Source organism: Myotis myotis, unplaced genomic scaffold (genome assembly GCF_014108235.1).
Source record: "Myotis myotis isolate mMyoMyo1 unplaced genomic scaffold, mMyoMyo1.p scaffold_m19_p_2, whole genome shotgun sequence".
Classification (NCBI taxonomy): domain Eukaryota; kingdom Metazoa; phylum Chordata; class Mammalia; order Chiroptera; family Vespertilionidae; genus Myotis; species Myotis myotis.
In genome coordinates, this window is record NW_023416324.1 from 162,783,117 (window position 1) to 162,807,048 (window position 23,932).

Here is a 23,932-nt window from a genome sequence, read left to right on the forward strand (position 1 = left end):
CCTGGGAAAACAGAGGGCTCCCTGCAATGCAAGTTAAATCCAGTGAGAAACACACATCCCCAAGAATGTCTACGGTGAAAAGGACCAATGATGCCAATTGTTGAGACTGTGGAGCGTCTGGAACTCTCATACTTTGCTGGTGTGGTATAAGTGGGCACAATCAGTTTGTAAAACTGTTTGATGCTATATATTAAGGAGAACATGTGTCTACCCACAGGCCTAGCAATACTACTCCTGGATATATATGCTCAAGATGTGTACAAGAATGTTCATAGCAGCTTTATTTAGAATAGTGAAAAACTGGAAACAATCCAAATGTCCATCCAAAGGAAAATGCATAAATAAATAGTGGCATATTTATACAATGGAATGTTACCCAACAACAAAAGAATGAAGTCCTGTTACACACAACAACATGGGTGAGTCTTGCAGACATACTGTTAAGAGAAAGAAGCCAGACACAAAAGAGTATAAATGCATAATTCTATTTATATGAGTTCAAAAATAAGTAAACTAATCTACGGTGATATAGGTAAGAATGGTGTTTTTTTTATTGGGGGGGTGTAGATATTGACTGGAAGGGAACACAGAGAAGCCTGTTGAAACACTAAAAATGTCTTATTATTGTGATTTGAGTGGTGGATACATCCTAGGTCAGTGATGGCGAACCTATGACACACATGTCAGAGGTGACACACAAACTCATTTTTTTGGTTGATTTTTCTTTGCTAAATGGTATTTAAATATATAAAATAAATATCAAAAGTATAAATCTTTGTTTTACTATGGTTGCAAATATCAAAAAATTTCTTTTCTTTTTTAATTAAATCTTTATTGTTCAGATTATTACATTAGTTACTCTTTTTTCCCACCATAACTCCCCTCCACCCAGTTCCCACCTCTCCCTCCACCCTCACTCCCCACCCACTGTCCTCTTCCATAGGTGCACGATTATTGTCCAATCTCTTCCCGCATCCCCCACATCCCTTTCCCCCCACCAAGAATAGTCAGTCCATTCCCTTTCTATGTCCCTGATTCTATTATAATCACCAGTTCATTCTGTTCATCAGATTATTTATTCACTTGATTTTTAGATTCACTTGTTGATAGATGTGTATTTGTTGTTCATAATTTGTATCTTTACCTTTTTCTTCTTCTTCCTCTTCTTAAAGGATACCTTTTAGCATTTCATATAATACTGGTTTGGTGGTGATGAACTCCTTTAGCTTTTCCTTATCTGTGAAGCTCTTTATCTGACCTTCAATTCTGAATGATAGCTTTGCTCGATAAAGTAATCTAGGTTGTAAGTTCTTGCTGTTCATCACTTTGAATATTTCTTGCCACTCCCTTCTGGCCTGCATGGTTTCTGTTGAGAAATCAGCTGACAGTCGTATGGGTATTCCCTTGTAGGTAACTGAGTTTCTTTCTCTTGCTGCTCTTAAGAGTCTCTCTTTGTCTTTTGCTCTTGGTATTTTAATTATGATGTGTCTTGGTGTGGTCCTCTTTGGATTCCTTTTGTTTGGGGTTCTCTGCGCTTCCTGGACTTGTAAGTCTATTTCTTTCACCAGGTAGAGGAAGTTTTCTGTCATTATTTCTTCAAATAGGTTTTCAATATCTTCCTCTCTCTCTTCTTCTGCCACCCCTATAATTCGGATGTTGGTACGATCGAAGCTGTCCCAGAGGCTCCTTACACTATCTTCGTATTTTTGGATTCTTTTTTCATTTTGCTTTTCCGGTTGGGTGTTTTTTGCTTCTTCATATTTCAAATCTTTGACTTGATTCTTGCGCTCCTCTGGTCTGCTGTTGGGAGTCTGTATAATATTCTTTATTTCAGTCAGTGTATGCTTAATTTCTACTTGGTTCATTATCACAACATCGAGGGTCTCACTAGATTTCTTGAGGATCTCACTATATTTATCGGCGGCTTCTAGACAGTTCTTTGAAGACCTTAAAAGTGTGGTTTTGAATTCTATATCCAGCAGTTTGCTTTCCTCCATTTCTTTTGTTTGTGTCCTGTTTCTTTGTCTCCACATTTTTTATGCTTCCCTGTGTTGAAAAAGTGGTTTTCTGTGCTAAGTGTCCTCTAGGGCTCAGTGGCTCAGCCTCCCCAATTACCTGAGGAGGAAACTCTTGGTGCACCCCCTTGTGGTCTTTGTGCACAGTCTTGTTGTAGTTAAGCCTTGATTGTTGTAGTTATCACTGGGAGGAATTGACCTCCAGGCCAATTGGCTGTGAGAATCAGCTGTGCCTGCAGTGGGAGAACTTCTGTGCTGGAGACACCCCTCTGCGGCAAGACTTGCTTCAATGGGGCTTTGGTGCTCACTGAGTCTGCCCCCTGAGTGTGTCCTTTATGGTTCCACGGAGCTGCAAACTGGATGGTCCCACTCTGACCTCTGGGCTTCTTGGCTCCTGGATCTCTAGGGAGGTGCTAATCTAGCCTTTGTCTGAGGCTATCCAGCAAAAGCCTCCCTGCAGGGCTTGGGCGGGGCAGGTCCCACGGGATCAACAGGGCGGGTCTAGCAGTTATGGCTGCTCTCAGTCTTGCCCTCAGAGGCTCTGCTTCTCAGTGTTCCGGTAATCGCTGGAAGCTCCTCGGAGAGAAAGCTGCCCTTGGGTTCCGACCGATGCCAGACAGTCCCGCTTCTCCCGTATGAGTCTGGGTCCCTAGAGACTCGCCCGGAACTGGAGCTCAGAGCCTGAGACTCCCTCCCGATTGAAAATGACAACCATGCCCTCAGCCGCCAGCCCGCTCCACATGCACCTCCGCACCTTAGTATTTTACTTCAGCACTGCACCTCCTCTGGGTCTCAGTGTGCTTTTCTCTTTCCTTCTAGTTGTAGAATTTTCACTCAGCCAGCCTTCCTGTGGTTCTGGATGATGTCCGCTCTGTCTTTTAGTTGTATTTTTGAAGTGGCTGTTCGAGGCAGCAAACTCCAGTGTTTACCTATGCCGCTATCTTGGTTTCTCCAAAAAATTTCTATATGTGACACAGCACCAGAGTTAAGTTAGGGTTTTTCAAAATGCTGACACGCCAAGCTCAAAAAGTTCGCCATCACTGTCCTAAGTGTATACATAAATAAAAATTCATCAGGCTATATACCACCTGAGATTGGTATAGTTTACTGTATGTAGGTTACATGTGAATAAAAGAAATGAATGGACAAATGAACAGAAGGCTTGCTGGAGTTTCCTGTGCTACCACCTGAGAAAACAGGGCTGGGGGGCCCACTCTCAGGGCCTTGCACTCTTAGATGAGTCTCCCCACTTCTCCTGTACCTCACCTACGCAGTCTATGCACACTCAACGTTTTGAGCCTGTGGAGACCTACTCAGACCCTCAGAGGTGGTATAAAGGTTATTATTATTATTATTATCCTATCTAATAAAAGAGAAACATGGTAATTGGCGTACGACCGCTACCCTTCCCATTGGCTAATCAGCGAGATATGCAAATTAACTGCTAGCCAAGATGGCGGCCGGCAGCCAGGCAGCTTGAAACGAACATGAGGCTTGCTTGCTTCAGTGACGGAGGACTCCAACGTTCCCCGCCTGCCTTGCCAGCCTTTGAGCCTGCAGTTTAAGAAACATTGTAACAAATATAGAAGCTAAAGAAAACCCCAGAAACCTGCTTTCAGCGAGCCGGGATCTCAGAGCTGGAGTTGATACAGAGTTTCGATTATAGAATTGAAACAAACCAGATACCTGCTTTCAGGAGCGGAGGCCTAAGAGCTGGAGCCTCAGAGCTAAAGCTGGCCCAGAATAAAAAAAAGAAAAAGAAAAAAAGGAGCGGTTGGGAGCTTCCGTCACCTGCCAGCCTGAAAACAGCCCTCAGCCCCTCACCTAGACTGGCCAGGCACCCTGGTGGGAACCCCCACCCTGAAGGGTGTGTGACCAGCTGCAAACAGCCATCATCCTCTCACCCAGGCTGGCCAGGCACCCCAGTGGGGACCCCCACCCTGAAGGGTGTGTGACCAGCTGCAAACAGCCATCATCCCCTCACCCAGGCTGGCCAGGCACCCCAGTAGGGACCCCCACCCTGATCCAGTACACCCTTCAGGGCAAACCAGCCGGCTCCCACACATGCACCAGGCCTCTATCCTATATACTAAAAGGGTAATATGCCTCCCAGCACCAGGATCAGCAGAGCCGTGAGGCCTCCCGGCACTGGGATCAGCGTGACAGGGGGCAGTGCCCAAACCCCCTGATTGCCCTGCGGCTCTGTGTGTGACGGGGGGGGGGGGGGGCACAACCTCCCTATCGGCCCTGATCTGTTCGTGACAGGGTGCGGCACCCCAACCTCCTGATCAGCCCTGCTCTGTGCCTGATACGGGGGAGCTCCCCAAAAACCTAATCGCCCTGCGGCTCTGTGTGTGACAGGGTGCAGCGCCCCAACGCCCCCCCCCCCCCCACGGGCCCTGCTCTGTGTGTGACAGGGTAGAGCCATAACCTCCCCATCAGCCCTTCCTTGAGTGTGACAGTGCCGGCGCCCCAACCCCCTGATCGGCCCTGCTCTGTGGGTGATAAAGGGCAGTGCCCCCCCCCCCCCACCACGGGCCCTACTCTGTGTGTGATGGGGTAGAGCCATAACCTCCCCATCGGCCCCGCCCTGAGTGTGAGAGTGGCGGCGCCCCAACCCCCTGATCGGCCCTGCTCTGTTGGTGATAGTGGGCAGCACCCCAACCCCCTGATCCACCCTGCTCTGTGTGTGACAGGGGGCGGTGCCCCAACTCCCCTATTGGCCCTACTCTGTGAGTGACAGGGGGGAGCTCCTCAACCCCCTGATGGGCCCTGCTCTGTGCGTGACAGGGGGCAGCGCCCCAACCCCCTGATCGGCCCTGCTCTGTGTGTGACAGAGGGTGGCACCACAACCTCCCTATCAACCCTGCCTTGAGTGTGACAGGGGGCAGTGCCCCAACCCCCCAATCGGCCCTACCCTGAGCATGACTGAGGGTGGCATTGCAACCTCCCAATCCGCCCTGCTCTGTGCATGACAGGGGGTGGTTGCCCCAATTCCCCAATCGGCCCTGCTCTGAGCCTGACCAGGGGCTGCACCTAGGGATTGGGCCTGCCCTCTGCCACCCGGGAGCAGGCCTAAGCCAGCAGGTCGTTATCTCCTGAGGGGTCCCAGACTGCGAGAGGGCACAGGCAGAGCTGAGGGACCCCCCTTCCCCCCCTGAGTGCACAAATTTTTGTGCACCGGGCCTCTAGTTTAATATATTTCTTTATTGATTTCAGAGAGGAAGGAAGAGGGAGAGAAAGATAGAAGCATCAATGATAAGAGAGAATCATTGAGATGCTGACTCCTGCACGCCCCCTACTACGAATCAAGTCTGCAACCCAGGCATGTGCCCTTGGCCAGAATCGAACCTGAGACCCTTCAATCCGCAGGCTGACACTCTATCCACTGAGCCAAACAGGCTAGGGCTAAAGATTATTTTAAAGTGGAAACATTAAAGAAGATACAGAAAGCAATGTTATCTCAACTTCTTTTATCTGATGAAGGCAGGACTTTCCAAAAATGCAGCTGCCATTATTTCCCTTCAGAGGGGTTTTCTAGCCAATCTACCTCTCAAGGAAACAGCCAGCCAACAGAACCTCCCAAACTTCTCTGTGGAAGCCCCAGAGCTCCTCCCCCACGCCCATCCCCTTGTTAAATTTGGCAAATACACCTTTATTTAGTGAATTACTCACTACTGAGCAACTTCCTGGTGTACATGTAAATAAACTGTCTTTGTACCTGTTAATCTGTTCTCAGTTGCTTTGCAGGTCTCCAACCACTGGACCTAATTTTTTTTTCTTTTTCCCCATAGTATTTGTCCTTATATAATTCACTTCTTTATTGTGTTTACTATTTGCCATTTCCTCACTAGGAAGTTAGTTCCACGTGGCAGGGATCTGTCTTACTAAGGCGATATATTCCAAGTGCCTAGAACAGTGTCTGGCATACAGTAGGTGCTCCAAATGTTTGCTAAGTTAATGAAATAGCCTCCTATGTTGATTCTGGGAGAGAGCAGAGTTTGGCTGAAACGGGGGGGTCCAGGTACTGTCTGATTATTATGGCCCTGAAGCTAACAGTCATGTGGACAGTCTTGGTAATTCCCCCAGAAACAGAGGAAGATGGACCAGACAAATTCAGCAAACCCAGGGAAGCTCTCAGCCAGCTTCCCTTCTGGAGGATTCCTCACCTCCTTAATTACCATGGCTGAGCTGGTTTGTGGATCATTGATATGATGTAAAAAAGAAGAAGAAGTGGAGAGTGGGGATGTGTGGTGGTGGTGAAAGGGCACCTGGAATTCCTCTGTAGATTAAGCCACTGGCTGCTGGAATGAGGAAGTCCCTTTCCTGGCTAGGGTGGGACAGAGGCAGCCCAGCAAGGAAGGGAGGTGGCAGAAAGGAGCTGCATTCTTGATGGATTTCTCCTGTCTTCGCTAGGAGGAAGCCTCACACTACATCACACACTACTGGACAAGGTCCAGCAGAATTCAGTCACTGCTGTGGCCCTGGGCCCCTTCTCCCCACATGAAACCCCTGAAGGGAAAATCCACCCTCCCATTTTATAAAGCCAAGCACTGGGGTTGAATGGGAGGGCTCAGCCTGTCAGGAGTAGTCTACAGATTATTGGTGTAGTTGGACCTGGAGTCAGATCCTTGACCCCAAGTGCTGGGCTGTACCCCAGATGGAGACCCTCAGCTTCTTCTCATACAGCATCCCTTTACCACATGCCCTGGATGACTCTCTCCAGCAGCAGAGCCCTTTATCCAGGGCAGGGTTAGGTTCTGGAAGACAGTCACAGACCCAGTGCACAACCTCAGACTGCATGGCCAAGAAGATTGCGGAGCTCTTGTTGACCAAAGCCCAGAGAAGACAAATGACTTGTCCAAGATCACATGGCTCCTGGGCCACTGTTAAGGAAGAAGAAGAAAATAGAACCCAGACCTTTAGATTCCACTTTAAAGTTCCTTCTAGTCCTGAGAGCTTGTGATTTCTTGATGCTGATCCAGCATCTTTCCTCCTTTCTACAGGTGCTTTCATCATAAAGCTCTTGTCCGGAAATTCCCAAGGTACCTTTTCGACCAGCTCATTGGCCCCATGTGGGGTTAGGGTTCTTCTCCAGACACTTGGGTTTATGCCCAGCAGCTTTATTTCCTTTTTTTGTGGCCAAATCCCCTAAGTTTCCCTAAGTCATCACCCTCACACTTCCCTCCTCCCAGACCCTGTGACTGCGACTAGCACACGTACCCTTTCCCTTCTCCCAGCTAGTGCCTTCTCCCCCCTGAACCTCCAGGCTGGCAGCAGGGCATGGTCCTGGCTCTGGCTGGGATGCGGAGTCACAGGGTGTGACAATGGGATGTTAGAATCAGAGTCCTGCCTGCCCCACACTGGAGAGCTCTCTCCTGCAGACCTCAGGGCTGTCCCTTCTCTCTACTGCTTGAGGGTCAGGGCAGACATCAGGACTCTCGCTCATTTATTGAGCACCAGAGAGACATGTTTTTGGTGAGCACCAAGTATGTGGCAGCAGGCACTGTGCAAAAGTTGACTTTCTTATGTAATTCTCACAAAACAGTCCAGCGAGGTAGCAATATGCCCATTTAACAGCCAGAAAGTTGAGGTTCAGAAAGTTTCTCTAATTTGCCCTAGATTGCTAGTTTACTAATGAAGTCTAGGATTAGGAATGAGATCCAAGTCTGTCAAGTAAAAACCCATTCCAAGGCATAAGGAGGTGGGGAGGGGTGAAGGGCAGGAGACAGGGAAAGGTGTGTGAAGCACCATCTTCCATGACCTCCTGGGCTGCAGGACCCAAGGGTCAGTATCACTGTGAAAATGATTCCATGTTTTCAAATGAAACTGCAGAGAGGAGAGGTCACTGGGCAAGGGGACAGAGGGTTATCTTGCTGCCAGTGCTCAGTCTGTGCATGGGTGATCAGCTGGCCTCAGTCTGGAAACTACCAGGTCACACCTAGGCAGGTGGCTGGCCACTCCTCTCTGGGTAGAGGAAGCAGGAACAGGTGGCTGTGAGAGGCAGTGGGAAGATCTGCTGAGCAGCGGTGGCTGGAGTCCCAGCTAGGATGGGCTCTCTCTGGGCCCTGGCTCTGCCCCTTTTCTTCTGCTGCTGGGAGGCTGGGGCCCCTGGGAGCTCTGCAGGTAAGAGGGCAGGAGGGTCCTGTGGGCTTCTCTCCTGGCAGCGCTCTGGGTGTGTGTTTCTGCCCTGGCAGAGGGTGAGGGTAGCGCTCTTGGGCTAATTAAAATTAGCCATAAAGCTAAATGTGAGGTATTACTTGTGTTATAGAAAGACTTGTCCACCCAGTGCTAGCCGAGCTGAATACTAGAATTTCAGTGCAGAAGGATTTTATTGATGAATGGCGCCATCCAGGGGAACTGGAAGCTATGCTCAAAGTCTGAACTCCCTGATGTCAAGTAGGTTACAGAATATAGGGGGCAAAATCTCAAGACACTGTGGGTTAGGGGGTTCAGGTCATGCTGTGAGCTGATTGGTCAGTGGTGAGGGTAATAAATTATTTCTTCAGGTCTTGAGGACAGCTCTGAAGTCTGTTCTGGTGTCCCTCTGTCTGGTCTCAAGGGAAAACAGCCAGGGGGTGGTTCCTCCTTAGGGCTCAGGAATGGAAACATAACTTAGATCAAGATGTTATCTGTAGTCTGCCAGAGGTCAGGCTTTGTTACCAATAGTCAGTTCCAGGCAACTGGCTCCTGCTGCCTGGGGGTTGCTGCTTGTGGAGAAAGGCTAGGTCTTTGGGGTGTAGATATATGGTGAGAGATATGATTTCTAGAGCTAGAATTTAAACAGAATTTAATCAAAGTCATAAGGACCCTGGGTTTCACTATCATTAATAAAGAGTATGCAGATGGCAGTGTGTCCCCTTAAGCATGTATGACACTGCGGTGCATACAAATGAGCGATATCATTTGAGGTTCCCAGGAGTTTGTCTTCCTGCCTGTGGGAGCGTGAGCACGTGGGGTGCAGGGAGGTGCAGGCTGGTGATAAATGTGACTAAAGCCAAAGAATGTGGCTTGACGAGATTCTAACTCCTCCAAGTTTATCCTTAAGAAAACACAGTTTTTGTGTGAAACATCTGGCTGTCACAGACTGTTTGGGGGGGTGGATTCTGAGAGAGACAGGACTTTTATGAAAGAAGAGAACATTGATCTGTATTAGGAACTGTGCCAAGCTGGTCACATGCAATATATATATATGTATTTAAATGGACTTTTTTTTTTTTAAATGGACTTTTTTAGAGCAGTTTTAGATTCACAGCAAAACCGAGCAGAAAATACAGAGATTCCCCCACTCCCCATCTCCAAACACACACAGTGTCTGCCACTAGCCACATCCTGCAGCAGTGTGGTACCTGTGTTACAATCAATAATCCTTCATTGACACATCCTTTTCATGCATTATCTTTTTTTCCCCAACTTAAGTAATAAAAATTTATTGAGAATTCCTGGGATGGTTATTATCCCCCAACCCGGAGGGCGGAGCCGACACTGTGGGAAATCCCTGAGAAATGACAGTGTCCCAACAACCCCAGCCAGCACAGTGAGGGGGAAAGTCATTCCCGTGAAAATGGGTCAGTCTCATTCATCCAAGCAGGGCTGGGAGAACAGATGCAGAGGGACCATCACATGGTACTGGGGGAGGGGCAGGGGTGGTGGTGGTGCTGGACCCCAGGCTGGCTCCTCAAGCACTAGGGCAGAAACAGATCCACTTCCTCTCTGGGGGTGGGGTTCCTGGCCCTCAGACTCATTTCTTATCTTGATGAGGCTGTCATTCCCTGTTTTTTTGAGACTTTAGTTTTCAAGAGCAGTTTTAGATTCACAGAAAAATTGAAAGGAAGGTACAGTGATATCCCATGTACCGCACACAGTGCACTATCTTTTTAATCCTCACACTAACCCTATGAGAGAGATATGATTCCCCCTGAAAGGTGAGGAGACTGAAGTTTACTGGGATTAAAGTATCTCATCTGCAGAGCCAGGATCTGATGCCACACATGCCCACCCCTGAGCAGCCACCCACCTCTTGCATGCACTCTGATCTGCAAGGCTTGTGCTGCACATTTTACTTTTAATGTAATTGAATCTCTTTTTTTTTTATTGTTTATTTATTTATTTATTTATTTTTTTAATATATTTTTTATTGATTAAGATATTACATATGTGTCCTTGTCCCCACGTTACCCTCTACCCCCCCCCCCGCCCCCGCTCATGCCCTCACCCCCCCGTTGTCCATGTCCATTGATTAGGCCTATATGCTTGCATATAAGTCCTTTGGTTGATCTTTCCCCCTTACCCCCACCCTCCCCTACCTTCCCTCCAAGTCCCGACAGTCCAATCAATGCCTCTCCGTCTCTGGATCAGTCCTTGTTCATCAGCTTATGTTGTTCATTATATTCCACAAATGAGTGAGATCATGTGGTATTTATCCGCTCTCCAGTTCCATCCATGCTGTGGCAAATGGTAAGAGTTCCTTTTTCTTCTTCCTCTTCTTAAAGAATACCTTTCAGCATTTCATATAATGCTGGTTTGGTGGTGATGAACTCCTTTAGCTTTTTCTTATCCGTGAAGCTCTTTATCTGACCTTCTATTCTGAATGATAGCTTTGCTGGATAAAGTAATCTTGGTTGCAGGTTCTTGCTATTCATCACTTTGAATATTTCTTGCCACTCTCTTCTGGCCTGCATGGTTTCTGTTGAGAAATCAGCTGACAGTCGTATGGGTACTCCCTTGTAGGTAACTGACTGTCTTTCTCTTGCTGCTTTTAAGATTCTCTCTTTATCTTTTGCTCTTGGCATTTTAATTATGATGTGTCTTGGTGTGGTCCTCTTTGGATTCCTTTTGTTTGGGGTTCTCTGCGCTTCCTGGACTTGTAAGTCCATTTCTTTCACCAGGTAGGGGAAGTTTTCTGTCATTATTTCTTCAAAAAGGTTTTCAATATCTTGCCCTCTCTCTCCTTCTGGTACCCCTATAATTCTGATGTTGGTACGCTTGAAGTTGTCCCAGAGGTTCCTTACACTATCTTCATATTTTTGGAATCTCTTTTCTTTTTTCTTTTTCGGTTGGGTATTTTTTGTTTCTTTGTATTTCAAATCTTTGACTTGATTCTTGGGATCCTCTTGTCTGCTGCTGGATCTCTGTAAATTATTCTTTATTTCAGTCAGTGTATGCTTAATTTCTAGTTGGTCCTTTTTCATGTCCTCCATGGTCTCACTATACTTATTGAGGGATTCATTAAATTTATCGGCGGTTTCCATAAAATTCTTGAAAAACCTTATAAACGTGGTCTTGAACTCTATATCCAATCGTTTGCTTTCCTCCATTTCTGCCATTTGTGACCTGTTTCTTTGTCTCCGCATTTTGGCAGCTTCCCTGTGTTGATAGAGTGGCCCTGCGCACCAGGTGTCCTGTAGGGCCCAGTAGCTCAGCCTCCCCAGTTACCTGGGGTGGACACTCTTGGTGCACTCTTGGTGCCTTGGTTGTTGTAGAATCACTGGGAGGAATTGACCTCCAGGCCAATTGGCTGTGAGAATCAGCTGTGTCTAAAGTGGGAGAACTTCTGTGCTGAAGACACCCTTCTGGGGCAAGACTTGCTTCAGTGGGGCTTTGGTGCTCACTGAGTCTGCTCCCTGAGTGTGTCCCTTATGGATCTGAGGAGTTGCAGTCTGGATGGTCCCCCTCTGACCACTGGGTACAGTGGCTCCTGGATCTAAGGAGGTGCTAATTCAGCCTCTGCCTGAGGCCACACAGCAGGAGCCACGAAGAGGCTCAGCTGTGAAGCAATGCAAGCCGCTGCGGGGCCTTGGGCCTTCTCTTGGAAGTTCCGGGTCTGCCTGGCTCGGCTGCAGTTAGGTACATTCACATGCAAAAGCCTCTGCCGCAGCCTGGGTGGGGCGGGGTCTCAGGGAATCAAAGGGCGGATCAAGGAGCTATGGCTGATTCTCCGCCCGGAGTCGCGGGTCTCAGTGACCCGCTAATTGCTGCAAGCACCTCTGAGGGAAAGCCGCCTTCAAGTTTGCCCGCTGCCGGACAGACCAGCTTCTCCCCGTATGAGTCCTGGGTCCCCAGAGACTTCCCGGAACCGGAGTTCAGAGCAGTCGGGAGCTTGTGATTCAAAAAGAAAGCTGCGTCCTCAGGTGCCACCCCCTTTCTTCGCGCGCGCGAGCCGCCGTACCTCTGCACTTCACCTCCGCAGCGCCTCTGGCTCTCAGCGTGCTTTTCTTTCCTTCTAGTTGTAGAATTTACACTCAGCCAGCCTTTCTGTTGTTCTGGATGATGTTTGCTCAGTCCTTTGCGGTAATTTTCAATTGTTGTGTGAGGCGACAATTTCCCAGTGTTTACCTATGCCGCCATCTTAGTTTCTCCTGTAATTGAATCTTCACAATCCTATGAAATAGGGACCCCTGACTCCCTCGCACAGGAGAAAATGCAGCCCGGGAGCCGGGAGACATGGCCAGGGTCACAGGTTGGTAAGCAGCAGAGCAAGCAGCAAAGAGAGAACTCAGACTCAGAGTCCAGAGTCCACACGCTTTCCTCTCCACCAGTTCCATTTGAGGAATGGAGCAGGAGAGTGCAGCACTCTAGAGCTGTAGAGGCCAGGATGACCTTGAGACGAGCCCTTCTTGAGGTCTTCTGTTTGAGAAGACCCCTGGTGGGTAAGAGATGTGGGGAGGGGGTTGTGAGAGCCCGGAGATGAAGAGGTTATGGGGTTGGGAAGCATGATGACACCACAAGGCTCCTGGAAAAGGGCAAAAATGTGTGAGAGGTCAGTGGTGAGAGTCTAAGAACCCAAACCACTGTTTGGGCTTCAGGCTGTGTGGGCTGACCCAGAAAGTCTCTGCTTCTATTATGTGGGATCTGAGAGCCTGAGGGAAATATCTCAGGCTTTGAGAGTATATTCCATAAAAGCATGATTTGTGCATGTAGTTAGACTGCACTGAATGAGTTAGGAGATTGAATGTCATGACCTGCCTGACAGGCATGTGGGTACAGCAGGAAATTCTCACTGTATTGAAATAGGTTGTGTGCCCTCAATCTTGACTGACTCCTTGAAAGGACTCGGTGGGGAAGGAATGCTTAATAACCCTTGCAGGCTTTGGAATATAAGAACTTCTTGAATCCCCCCATAGCAAGGCAGGGTTGGGAGCCTCTTTCACAGGGAGGACATGGGGACTTGAAGCGGTCGGTGGCTGGCCTCACTGGTGAGAGGCAGAGTCAGGATCTGCATCAGTAAATCACTGAGCTCCAGAGCTAGTAAGCAACAGACCTAGGCTGGACCCAGTCTCTTGCCTCGTGGCCCAGTGCTTGTTCACCATTCAGTGGGAGACACCAGAGGACAAGCTGAGGACCTGTGGCCTCATCGTGACACCCCGGGTAGAAGTGACTGCATGGTTCTGGACCTCCTTCAAGTCCTTGGGTACTTTTGGGGCAGTAGATTTCAGAAAAGATCATCTCAAACCATCATAACCTTGAAAATGGGACTTATATTTTTATCTTTTTCCTTCCAAGAGTACTGTTACTAGTAAAATGCAGAGTGTCCCCTTGAATTTGAATTTCAGGTAATGAAGTTTTCTTTGGTATAAGGAGGTCTCAAATATTGCATGAGAAATACACATACTAAAAAAATTATTTGTCATTAATATCATTCCTTGCCCTGGTTGGTTTGGCTCAGTGGATAGAGCGTCAGCCTGCAGGCTGAAGGGTCCCAGGTTCAATTCCAGTCAGGGGCACAATTCTGGGTTGCAGGCTCCATCCCTTGTAGGGGGCATGCAGGAGGCAACTGATTAATGATTCTCTTTCATCATTGATGTTTCTAGCTCTCTCCCACATCCTTCCTCTCTGCAATCAATAAAAGCATATTTTAAAAGGAATAATTCCTTGTTTATCTGACATTTAAATTCAAATTTAACTGAGCATCCTGTAATTTTATTTGCTAACTCTGGCAACCCTCCCCAGGAGGCTCCTTGGTCCACCGACAGAGAGCCCCTCCCCTTTGGCAGACAGGAGAGGCCCCTCTGTCAGCTTATGAAAGAGCCTGTTGTAGCCCCTCCTGGGGCAATGAGCACCTGCTGGCCGTCCACTCACTAACATCAAAGGGCTGGTCAAGTGAACAGAGACATTGTGCCCTGTGGAGAAACGCTGGAAGCATCTCTCTACAAACTGAAGTTTTGCCTCCCCTGGCTCCACGTTCCCTGTAAAAAAGTGCCTGGTACATAATTTCTGGAGTTCTGGGGTTCCATCCCCATCATCTCAGGCCCATGTTAAGGAGAGGTTTGAGTGAGAATGGGAAGCTGGCCCCTTTATCCTTGCTACAGTCCCAAGAACTCTGCCTGCTCCCCTCCCCTTTGCAATAGCCAATACCCACATTGTCTCTGGAGGTTCCTCTCTCCTAATCCCCCCAACTACCTCTAAACACAAAACCACAGGTGCTTCTTATATTTGATGTGTTTTTACTTCCGTGGGGAAACATTTACTGAATGAGAAAAGTATTGATGGGAAAGCGACAAGGATTATTTTAGAAAGTTCTGAGAGTTGTGGTCCCTGCTCTGCAGTTCTTGGCTCATATGGGCTTCTGCTTTCTTGCTCCTCCTTGAGGCTGGATTCTGTCCCTACATATTCCCTCTGAAGTCTTCAGACCAATAATCAACTAGATTCTGGGGCTGGCTTGCCTCAAGTGGGCCATCAGAGAACATCAGTTAGGGCCATCCCAGTTTTGTGGCTGCGACATGGGACTGGTCTTCCCATTCCTATCTCCTTCTTCCTTGTAAATGTAGATGACAAATGGGGTAAAAGCAACATTCCATTCCCATCCTCCTCCCAGCAGTGCCCAGGGCATAAGTGTGAGAGCTCCTGGGAAGTCAGTCCACTTGGACTCATGGCTCACAAAGTTGTCTTTCCCAACACAGGCGCCAACACCCAGGGACCAAGCCCTTTGGTGACAATGAATCACACAGAAGTGCCTGCTGTGACTCTGGGGTTCAACACAAGCTTAGAGGGAGCCTCCGAGACCACTGACCTTGCTCAGGCCTATGTGCCAAGTCACACCCCTTTAGAAACTCTAACCCTGGGCACCCAGACCTTTGATAAGACCTTACTCCCAGCCAGCACCATCTCAGAAGCAAAGATCAGGGAAACCCAAACCGTATCTCCTGCAACAGAGACCAGGGCCCTCACAAAAATAACACCTTCCAAGTCCATGTCTGTGATCACTATTTCTGTGGAGACATCAGCCACAAGCGACAGCCCCTCAGGAACTGGAATGACCACAGTTGAGACGGTGACAGATAGTGATCTCGTGGAAGCTGTCTTTGACACCCTTTGTACTGATGACAGCTCTGAAGAGGACGAGCGGATCACCATGGATGCCTTGACATGGGCTCACACCTCTGCAGAAGCCAGGGCTCTGGCCTTGGAGAGCAACTCAGCTCCAGATATCACCTCACAAGCCCAGGAACCTGACATCACTGTTCCACCGAAAGCCTTGGTTGCCTACAAGATCACCAACATTGAGGCTACTAATTGCAACATTATAGAAATAGAAGAAACTGCCATCATCGCTGGGACCTCAGACGTAGATCACAGCCCCACAGGAGGAAAGACCCCAGCCATCCCTGAGACATCAGCTTTGCCTGACTTCACTAAAGCAAAATCACATCTCACCAGGACCACAACCCCTTCTGAGGCCTTGTCAGCTGACAGCACCACAGAATCAGTTGAGACCCCACATACTGCCAATAGCCTTACAGGAGAAACAACAGCAGCCAAGGCCACCGCCCCCAGTGGAACTTTGGTGACAGCAAGCATGAACCCCTTGGAAGAAACCTCAGCCCCCTCTGTTGAGACCACAAGCCACGCTGAGGTCTTAGGAGCAGTTACAATTTCCACAGAGGCTGGGTCAACAGTGGGCAGAGCAACTTCCTCTGCCGAGTCCTCAGCTATGGGCTACAGCCTCTCAGATGTAGCCACCATCAAGGAATCCACTCGCTCGGAGACTTCTACCACAGACAGCACAACCAGGGGGCCCATTCCCACCAGCAGGGGTCCTCTTCCTTCTGTCCATCTGGCGGCAGCCAACAGCAGCCAAGAAACAGATATCACCTTAGCCAAGACCACAGCCTCCCCAAAGAGCTCGAGGATAGCCAGCATGGCCGGAGGAAAGTCCCCAGTAGCCACACCCATCACTGCTCGGACCACAGGAGTCACTACAGGTAAGAGAATACCCGTGTGTGATGTAGGGGGATTTGAGGTTTAGAGTCTCCCGGATGTCTACATGCTTAAGGAATAGACAGGAAGGAATGATCCGAGAGCCTCTTCGGAGCCCTGTTTCTGATGTCACCTCTTCGTGATCTTCTAGTGATTCTTGCTAAATCAGTAACAAGCAGAGTCAGGGCAGAGTATGGAAAGAGTGCAGGGCTGAAAGTCAGGAGAAATGGTTTGCGATCTGGCTCTGCCCTTAACAACCTGAGTGACCTAGGACAGGTCCCTGACCCTCTCTGGGCTTCAGTGTCTCCATCAGTAGCTGGCATGAACAATGAAGTCCTTCCCAGCCCTGCCCTTCTGAGTAACTACTGTGCCCCAGGTGAGTTCCCAAAGCTTATTTGAAGGACATGGCTCTCACGCTCTGGAAGCCTCTGGTTCAGCCAGAACCACACAGAGGAGCATCCTGCGGGCACCTGCCCCAAGTTGCTGCCCTCTGAGCATCTAGGACCCATGAAAGCGGGCTCACTGGATGCACTTGCTGGGTTGGTGCCATAAATGGTGACAAAATAAATAAACTGGGCAAAGGTGTGGGATTTTAAGCTACACCTGTGAGACAACAGCTCCTTCTCAGAGAAGAAATCCCTTGTCCAAGGCTGCTTGGTCAGCTCAGCTCCTGGCCAGTCTGCCATCCCCACCTGCACTTCCTCATGCCTCATCCGCACAGTATCCTCCGCTTGCCCTGCCTTTCTGGGAAGGTGATATAAAAACATTAATCACAATCACCTTGCCAAATTTCTTTTGTATTCTAGGCAGAGGTGGCATAAAAATACTGCTCAACCGGAAGCATTGGCACCCACTGCGTGTTTTCTCTGGTCATAGGGATGTAAAGTGCAGCCTAAGGAATATAGTCAATAATATTGTAATATCCATGTATGCTGCCAAGTGGGGTGGGAACACTTTGCAAAGCATATGACTGTCTGACCACTATGCTGTACACCTGAAACTAATATAAAGTAATATTGAATGTAAACTGTAGCTGAAAAATAAAATTAAAAAATGATAATTAAAAGCAACCATCACTTGAGGTGGGTATTATTACTCCATATGGCAGGTGAGGAAAACAGATTTAAAGAAAAAAGATAGTGGGGTTCCAGATGAAAGTCTGTTTGATGCCCAAACTGTATTATATTTTAATTTTCTAAACAATTTATCAATATATTTTTATTTTAAAATCATTTTATTATTTTTATTAGATGATACAGTCACATGATTTGAAATTCAACAGATACAAGAGGGTACACCATAAAATGTCTCTCTCCCACTGCTGACCCCAACTACCCAGTTTTCTTCATACCCATAACTGATGGTGTTGCTTTCTTGTGCATCCTCTTCTGGACATGAAATATGCATAGGGAAGTATCAAAAGGAGGATGAAAGGTACCTATATAATATTGATATCTAGCTATCCTATCTAATAAAAGAGAAACATGGTAATTAGTGTACGTCCGCTACCCTTCCCATTGGCTAATCAGCGAGATATGCAAATTAACTGCCAGCCAAGATGGCGGCCGGAAGCCAGGCAGCTTGAAGCTTTTTTTTTTTGATTTATTTATTTATTTATTTTTATTTATTTTTTCTTGTTATGCTTATATGCATGCATACAAGTCCTTAGGTTGATCTCTTACCCACCTCCCTCCTGCCCCCCAACCCTCCCCAGCCTTCCCGCTGCAGTTTGACAATCTGTTTGAGGCAGCTCTGCCTCTGTATGTATTATTGTTCAAAAGTTTATAATGGTCTCTATTATCCATGAATGAGTGAGATCATGTGGTATTTTTCCTTCATTGACTGGCTTATTTCACTTAGCATAATACTCTCTAGTTCCATCCATGCTGTTGCAAATGGTAAGAGTTCTTTCCTTTTTAGAGCAGCATAGTATTCCATCGTGTAGATGTACCACAGTTTTCTAATCCATTCATCTACTGATGAGCACTTAGGCTGTTTCCAGATCTTAGCTATGGTGAATTGTGCTGCTATGAACATAGGGGTGCATATATCCTTTCTGATTGGTGTTTCTGGTTTCTTGGGATATATTCCTAGAAGTGGGATCACAGGGTCAAATGGGAGTTCCATTTTCAGTTTTTTGAGGAAACTCCATACTGTCTTCCATAGTGGCTGCACCAGTCTGCATTCCCACCAGCAGTGCACAAGTGTTCCTTTTTCTCCACATCCTCTCCAGCACTTGTCGTTTGTTGATGATAGCCAGTCTGACAGGTGTGAGATGGTACCTCATTGTTGTTTTGATTTGCATCTCTCGGATGATGAGTGACTTTGAGCATGTTTTCATATGTCTCTTGGCTTTCTGAATGTCCTCTTTTGAAAGGTGTCTATTTAGGTCATTTGCCCATTTTTTGATTGGATTAACTTCCTTTTGTTAAGTTGTATGAGTTCCCTATAAATTTTGGAGATTAGGCCCTTATCAGATATGACATTGGCAAATATGTTTTCCCACACAGTGGGTTTTCTCGTTGTTTTGTTGATGGTTTTTTTTTTGCTGTGCAGAAGCTTTTTTATTTTGATGTAGTCCCATTTGTTCATTTTCTCTTTAGTTTCAAGTGCCCTAGGAGCTGTATCAGTGAAGAAATTGCTTCGGCATATGTCTGAGATTTTGTTGCCTTTGGATTCTTCTAGAATTTTTATGGTTTCCTGTCGTACATTTAAGTCCTTTATCCATTTTGAGTTTATTTTTGTGTATGGTGTAAGTTGGTGGTCTAGTTTCATTTTCTTGCATATATCTGTCCAATTTTCCCAACACCATTTATTGAAGAGACTATCTTGGCTCCATTGTATGTTCTTGCCTCCTTTGTCAAATATTAATTGAGCATATTGGTTCGGGCTGATTTCTGGGCTCTCTATTCTATTCCATTGATCTATATGCCTGTTCTTGTGCCAGTACCAGGCAGCCGGCAGCCAGGCAGCTTGAAGCTAACATGAGGCTTGCTTGCTTCAGTGACGGAGGAAACCAACGTTCCCCGCCTGCCTTGCCGGCCTCTGAGCCTGCAGTTTGACACATTGTTACAAATATAGAAGCTAAACAAAACCCCAGAAACCTGCTTTCAGCCCACTGGGATCTCAGAGCTGGAGTTGATACAGTGTTTCGATTATAGAACCGAAACAAACCAGATACCTGCTTTCAGCAGCAGAGGCCTCAGAGCTGGAGCCAGAGCTAAAGCTGGCCCAGAATAAAAAAAAAAGAAAAAAAGGAGCAGTTGGGAGCTTCAGTCACCCGCCAGCCTGAAAACAGCCCTCAGCCCCTCACCCAGACTGGCCAGGCACCCCAGTGGGGACCCCCACCCTGAAGGGTGTGTGACCAGCTGCAAACAGCCATCATCCCCTCAACCAGGCTGGCCAGGCACCCCAGTGGGGACCCCCACCCTGATCCAGGACACCCTTCAGGACAAACCAGCCGGCCCCCACCCGTGCACCAGGCCTCTATCCTATATAGTAAAAGGGTAATATGCCTCTCAGCACCGGGATCAGCGGAGCTGAGAGGCCTCCCGGCACTGGGATCAGTGTGACAGGGGGCAGCGCCCAAACCCCCTGATCACCCTGCGGCTCTGTGTGTGACAGGGGGCGGGGCCACAACCTCCCTATCTGCCCTACTCTGTTCGTGACAGGGGAAGGTGCCCCAACCCCCTGATCATCCCTGCTCGGTGCCTGATAGGGGGAGCTTCCTAACCCACTGATAGCCCTGCGGCTCTGTGTGTGACAGGGTATGGAGCCCCAACCCCCTGATTGGCCCTGCTCTGTGCATGACAGGGGGTGGTGCCGCAACCTCCCCATCGACCCTGCCTTGAGTGTGACAGGGGGCGGTGCCCCAACCCCCCAATCGGCCCTACCCTGAGCCCGACCAGGGGCTGCACCTAGGGATTGGGCCTGCCCTCTGCCACCCGGGAGCAGGCCTAAGCCAGCAGGTTGTTATCTCCCGAGGGGTCCCAGACTGCGAGAGGGCACAGGCCGGGCTGAGGGACCCTCCCACCCCCGAGTGCACAAATTTTTGTGCACCGGGCCTCTAGTATTTATATAAATCTATTAAGATATAGATAGATATCTCACATTCTCCTTTTTATGCATGCAGAGTGTATGATAAAGATTACACTTTTTTTTATGGCTGCTCAGTATTCCATTTTGTTTTATCATAATTTATTTAACTAGTCCTCTATGGATGGACATTTAGGTTGTTTAGAGAGGGAATTCTCTTTCTCTTTGCAGTGAGGAAATGTAAGCTCCTATGTGAACACAGACACATTTACTTATGAGATGAGCACATATATGCTGTGGGGAGGGGACAGGGGCTGGGTAACACCATTCACGTCTTGATTTCTGAACTGACTCCCCCATATTTTTATCTTCCTACTGATCTCAACTTGCAGGTGGGGATGAAGGCTTCCTCCTCCTGAGGCTGAGCGTGGCCTCCCCAGAAGACCTCACTGACCCCAGAGCGGCAGAGAGACTGATGCACCAGGTGAGTGGGTGCTTTCTGGGCCAGGGGAGTAGAGGAGAGTGAACGATTCTTGTGAACTAACTCCCGGGAAGATCTGCAGGGTACAGAAGAGCAACTGTTACACCTGGGAGTCTACTAGTAGTTTCTTATGGCGTATTAGGAGCTAAATCTAAGGATCCCTGCCTGGCTTTGCTTCTGCCTGTTTTTCTTGAGTTCTGAATTCCCTTTCTCTGCTATGTAAAAAAAATATATTTTTCTCGCCCTCAATTTCCTCAGGCCCTTAGAAGGTCAGGCCTTCTGGCCTCTGGGAGAAGGACAATCATATCCATGGGCAGATAGACAGGACTTTTGGTTGCAAGTGGCAGAAACCCAACACAGCTTATACAGAAAAGGCAAAGTATTGGCTGAGAAACCTAGAACTTCACCAAAGTTTTCTCTTTTTCTCTCTCTTAGCTCTGCTCCCTTTATTCTTCAGAGTCTCTCTCCATCTGTAAGGAGAGGTGGCTATGACAGCCCTAGAATCACAAGGCATTTCCTCTCCCAAGTTAATCATATCATTCTAAGGAAGGAATGATGTTATTGGCCTACAAGGGCCACCATGACGAACATTCCAACCTGAACCACGTGGAAATCGAAGGATAGCCTCCAAAGGAAATAGGAATGCTAGGAAGAAAAATACCATCGATGTACACTCTAGGGAACCAAGACTGGGCTCTACTTGTACAAGTGGGAAAATTCTCCTAAAACCCAGATCAATGCTTCTAGTGGTAAAATTCTGGGGTTAGGGCTTTCAGGAATGTTTGGCTCTTTGGAAAATTAGAGTGGGTCAGCTCAGTCTACCTCTTGTGCCATATCTTGCTACCAGGGAATGGGAACATTTGGGTCTTGAAGTTCTTTTAGGACAGTGGTTCTCAACCTTCTGGCCCTTTAAATACAGTTCCTCATGTTGTGACCCAACCATAAAATTATTTTCATTGCTACTTCATAACTGTAATGTTGCTACTGTTATGAATCGTAGTGTAAATATCTGATATGCAGGATGGTCTTAGGCGACCCTTGTGAAAGGGTCGTTCGACCACCAAAGGGGTCGCGACCCACAGGTTGAGAACCGCTGTTTCAGGTGAACTCAGATTTCCATAAGTAGTTCCCTGAACATGGCATGGGGGTTTTGAAGCAGGACAGCCAAATAAATGACAAATGCCCACTGCACATGATAATCAAAGTAACAAGTGTGAATCTCAGTCGAAGAGGAAAGCCAGAGGGTGTCATATCTGAACTTCCCCAAACTGGAAACTATTTCAGGGGTCAGAAAGAAGCCAGGGAGACAGAAGCAGGTCAGGAGCCTAGGTGTAGGACCAGGCCATGGGGGTGTTGGACATCAGTTCTTGGGAGCTGGCCATTGGTTTAGGGCTCAGGGATCAACAACAAATTATGGGGCCAGATAGATCTGGGTGTGAATTCACACATCCAGACATGGGGCAAGTTACTCTATACACTTTCCTCTCTTATAAAATTAGGCTGATAATACCTGTTTTATAAGGTCACTGTCAGGTTTAAATGACATTATGTGTACAAAGCACTTAGGCCAGTGGTCGGCAAACTGCAGCTCGCAAGCCACATGAGGCTCTTTGGCCCCTTGAGTGTGACTCTTCCACAAAATACCACGTGCGGGAGCGCACGTCGTACAGTGCGATTGAAACTTCGTGGCCCATGCGCAGAAGTCAGTATTTTGTGGAAGAGCCACACTCAAGGGGCCAAAGAGCCGCATGTGGCTCGCGAGCTGCAGTTTGCCGACCACTGACCTAGGCCGTGCCCAGCCCGCAGGACGCTCAGGAAATGTGGTGGCCTCCTCCTTTGTTCTCTCCCTCTGTCCCTTCCTGTCCTTGGTCTGTGGGGAGCGCATGGGCCATATGAGCTGTAAGTACTCACCTGCTCCTTTTGCCCTCCAGCTCCGCCATGAACTGCACGCCTACCTGCTTCCCATCCAAGTCTCTCTGCTGCGTGTCAGGAGGGACTAGAGAGCATCAGCTGCAGCCAGGCATGGCTGTGTGCCAAGAGGGGGCAGTGCTGCCTTTCTCTGGAATCCACCGCAGACTGGAGCCCATTGCTGTGCCAAGATGTACCTGGAAGGTTCCCACGGAGGTCAGCTCGCCTAAGCCCTTACCCCAGACATGGCTGCGGGGTCCTGGCTCACATATGCCCCAGTGTATCTGTGTGGTGGGTGGGGCTTCCCCTGTTTCATGTCCTTGGACTTAAATGGCACATAGTTGTCTTTCAGTAAAGAGTGACCTGATCACCCATCTGTCATCGACAGGGGGGGGGGAGGGGGGGAGCGGGGCTTCCATCCTACAATAAATTACACTCAGTGTGGCCTGGAGGTTATCTACGTGACCTGTGTGTTTCTGACATTTTTATGGTACAGGGATTTTGTGCATCCTCACTGCCACCTCCCTCCTTTATTGCTCCCCTGGTTCTTGGTTTGGACTTTGATTTCAGCGCTTACTGAGGCTGACGCTGGAGCCTGTTGAACTGTGAGCTCCTTCAGGGCAGGGACCATATTTGTTTATCGCAGCATCCCCTGAACCTAGCAGAGCGCCTGGCCCACAGCAGGATCACAGAGAATGTTTGTTGAATTGACTTGAATTGCAAGCTCTGGACACAGACAGGTTTAACAGAAAGTCTGTAATACTCAATTATTTCTCTACTCAGAGCTCATAAATCACATTATTATTGTTTTAAATTAAATGAGATGACCATGTCATCTGTGAACAATGACAGTTTCATTTCTTCCTTCCCAATCTGTATACGTTTTATTTCCTCCCCCTCTCCCCCTGTATTTGAATTAGTTAGGACTGACTCCTAGTATGATGTTGGAAAGCAGTGGTGAGCCCGGCGGTTGTGGCTAATTGGTTGAGTGTCCACCTAGGAACCAAGAGGTCACCATACAATTCCTGGTCAGGGCACATGCCTGGGTTGCAGGCTCAATCCCTAGTCTAGTCCTCTCCCTTTCTCTCTCTCTCTCTCATCAATAAAGACATATTAAAAAAAGAAAGCAGTGGTGAAAGCATGTCCTTGCTTTGTTCCTGATCTTAGCTGGAAAGCGTTGAGTTTCTCACCATTCAGTATGATGATAGCTGTAGGTTTCTGTAGATTAAAATTTTTCAATTACAGTTGACATACAATATATTAATTTCAGGTGTACAACATAATAGACATTTATATG

General features: G+C 47.9%; 1 protein-coding gene across 1 annotated transcript; it reads left to right on the forward strand.

Annotated features, from left to right (window-relative positions):
* The first annotated feature begins 7,960 nt into the window (after positions 1–7,960).
* Positions 7,961–22,792, forward strand: MUC20 (mucin 20, cell surface associated). The gene is made up of 4 exons (XM_036350294.1): positions 7,961–8,141; positions 14,915–16,216; positions 20,639–20,730; positions 22,659–22,792. The coding sequence occupies exons 1-4, from the start codon at positions 8,066–8,068 to the stop codon at positions 22,725–22,727; spliced, it is 1,539 nt and encodes a 512-aa protein (XP_036206187.1). The 5' UTR covers positions 7,961–8,065; the 3' UTR covers positions 22,728–22,792.
* Positions 22,793–23,932: the final 1,140 nt, after the last annotated feature.